The sequence below is a fragment of the Poecilia latipinna genome, unplaced genomic scaffold (assembly GCF_001443285.1).
Source record: "Poecilia latipinna isolate Pla-1442-1.1 unplaced genomic scaffold, P_latipinna-1.0 Scaffold5404, whole genome shotgun sequence".
Taxonomy (NCBI): Eukaryota; Metazoa; Chordata; class Actinopteri; order Cyprinodontiformes; family Poeciliidae; genus Poecilia; species Poecilia latipinna.
In genome coordinates, this window is record NW_015118020.1 from 6,943 (window position 1) to 10,083 (window position 3,141).

Consider the following 3,141-nt stretch of genomic DNA (forward strand, 5'->3'; position numbering starts at 1 on the left):
ACATATGTGCGCACGGCTTTAAGCATCCGATTTTTTTTTTTTTTGTGCACAGCACTTTTCTAAATTTTTGAGTCACATCAGATGGAATAACAGACAACTTTCTTAAGTTGTGGGTATTTTATCAAGACATCATTAAGTGAAGTTTAATTTATTTATAATTTATCCTAACTTTTTATAGTTAAGTAGTTGAAACTGAGTCATTATTTATGTTTTGTTATGTTTGTACATAGCATTGGTACTAGATTTAGATTTATGTGCAGATTAATCCTGTAATTTTGTTAATTTTCTCTTCAAAGAAGTTAGAAAATGTATTGCAGGCCGTGTTTGATTGGAGTTCAGGTGGTACAATCACAGGAGGGTTTGTGAGCCTGTCAGCTGTTGCAAATGAAGCTTGAGCATCGTTAATGTTGTTGTTTATGATTTCCACAAAGAATTTTTCCCTTGCATGTTTTAGTGTAGAGTGATAGCTTTGCAGTCTTTCTTTATAGATTTCATAACAAACATGAAGTTGAGTTTTATGCCATTAACGTTCGGCCCTATAACGAAGTTTTCTTGCAGATCCAACTATTTGGATCTGCAAGAATCCTTCATGGAGACTTGTTCCTACCAGACACAATCTTCATTTTAATGGGAGCAATGGAAATGTTCTTACATTAATTGGGTTTGTGTTCTGGCTTGCTCCGTCACAAACTGGTAGCTCCATTTTAACGTAGAGTGAGCTTCTGTCTGGTCTTTAGCAGAGGAGAAGGTGAGAAAGCGCAGCGTCTCCATGGCAAGCGAGAGGTGAGGGGCATGTCTCAGTGACTCTTCATAGTAGAGGTATACCCCTACAACAGGTGAACCGTAGTTTTGAGTCCACAGGACATCGCCTGAAAAGCAAGATAAACACTTCAAATCCCTGCTAGACGGCTGAGATAAGAGTAAGGAAATGTATAATCCACACAGATCCTCCTACCTGATTCCCGGTCAACGGTCACCACAAGACCATCACCACTAGACACCAGATGAGCCATTTCTGGAGGAAGATTACTTAAAGTTAGTTCTAGGACTGGCAGTATAACATTGTGTACTGCTCTCTTCATTAGCAGAGGAGAAGGTGAGAAAGCGCAGCGTCTCCATGGCAAGCGAGAGGTGAAGGGCACCCTAGCAGAAAGTGCCTTAAAAAAAACAACTGCAACCAAATATCTTGTGAAGTGAACAAAGTCAGGAATTCCACAGACCAGGCCTTTATGCAAAAGCACCAAGAAACGTATTGTTTAAATATATCCTTTGTGATGGTCTAAAACATAAAATCCCAAGAAAATACACTAAGTTTCATGATAATGAAATGATAAAGTTTAAAAAAGTTCAACAGATATAAATACTTTTTGCAGATAAGACAGTGCTTAAGTCTTTGAGGTTGTTGAACAAACTATTTGTTTAACTTTGTGAATCTGTGCTCAGAGACGTACTGTAGTTTTGCTTCTCATCATAAGGATGAGCAGAGTAATCGTTGTACGTAGCGTTCCATCGAAGCCCTTGTATCTTAGTATCAAACATGGTAACCATATACTCTGGAAACAAAGGGAAACACTCATTAATTTCAGACTAATTGAATCAGGTTCACATGAGCCTGGCTTCTGAAGTGCTGTGTGTGTGCGACAGACCGGTGCGTCCAATGTAGAGCAAAGGAGTGTTGGGACAGATGGACTCAGAGGAGGAGGTGGTTAAACTTGTTTGCTTTTCGCCCGTTTCAGGATCCACTACAAACCACACGTCATGTTTTTTTCCTGTGTACACACACACACACACACACACACACACACACACACACACACACACACACACACACACCAAGAAGGAAGGTTATCTACAAACAGCAGACAGGTGAGTTATAAAGCACTATACTGTAAAAGTAAAACTGTATAGTTTGCTTCCTAAGAGCCAGACTTTTCTCTAACTGTATCACACACACTCTCTCTGTGTCACTCTCTCATTAAGAGACAGTTTTAGCTCTACCTGGTTCAAATTCAATAAAGGAATATTGTTATTACATTTACGCAATAACATGTTTATTTTGTTATTTTAAAAAAGTATTATATATTCTAATATTGCAGGAAAATGGCTAAATAGGTTGAATGAAAAATCTGTTGAATATACCAATTTTATTTATCCAATTAATCATCAGAATAATCAATAGAATAATCGATTAATAACATAATCGTTACTTGTCGCCCTAGCAGAAAGTGAGCAAAAAAGCAGCCAAAGTCCAGACAAAAAGTATTAACAAAAACTTAAGAACGTTTAAAGAACTGTGGTGATCAAGATCACCTAACAAGTTCAATCTCCATGGGAGAAATATAAAATGAAATGAGGAATGACCCTAGACTTTTGAAAAAGTATTTGTCTTCTTTTAGGACAATTTACAATCAAAGAAAGATCAGAAATTGATAAGACATGTATAAGATCAGACCTGTGTAGAGCATGCCATCAGAGCTTCTGCAGGGTGAGGATTGAACCAGCTCTGGGATGGTAAAAGGCAGTTTCTATGGAAACGGGAAACCATCATGCTTGTTTTGACAAAACATAAAAAAATACAAAAGAAAATGTGATACAATATAAACTATCTTACCATCAAGCCCTCCTTATGTTTTCCACCAAGAACGTACAAACTGCCATCATTAGGATCTGGGAGAAAACCAGGCCTACATTTTAGAAACAGAAACAAAACAGTTAAACCTGTCAAAAATCTTTATAATTTCTAACATTATTGCTTTGTTAATAATTACAGTGAATGATAGTCAATTACAAATCACCAAAAAGTTCCCAGACAAATATGGCATTTAAACAAAAGATCAGCCAAACATAATGTAAGGAATACAGGGTTTCCCCCAGTGTGTTGTAAGCCTGGCGGCCAGCCATGCTTTGCTAGGTCCCCCGCCAGGCTAAGCGTTGCTTGTTTTTATTTTTAGAAAAATTACTAATTGAAGGAAAAAAAAATCTCAATTTTTTTTTTCTTTTGATAAATCTTTAAGCCAGACTACAAGCATCTCTGTTCTGAGCGTTTCACTCGCGGAGCAGATTTATTTCTAAAAGGTTAGAAATAAGTTTATGCATTTAAAGCCGGAGAGCGGACCAATCACACAGCTGGCTTTATTAAGT

General features: G+C 37.3%; 1 protein-coding gene across 1 annotated transcript; it reads right to left on the reverse strand.

Moving 5' to 3' along the window:
- Positions 1-11: 11 nt before the first annotated feature.
- LOC106943519 (serine/threonine-protein kinase/endoribonuclease IRE1-like) lies at positions 12-2,716 on the reverse strand. Its single transcript, XM_015026825.1, has 6 exons — positions 2,612-2,716; positions 2,453-2,525; positions 1,647-1,769; positions 1,452-1,553; positions 956-1,015; positions 12-869 (listed from the first exon to the last, which is right to left on the reverse strand). The coding sequence occupies exons 1-6, from the start codon at positions 2,612-2,614 to the stop codon at positions 649-651; spliced, it is 582 nt and encodes a 193-aa protein (XP_014882311.1). The 5' UTR covers positions 2,615-2,716; the 3' UTR covers positions 12-648.
- Positions 2,717-3,141: the final 425 nt, after the last annotated feature.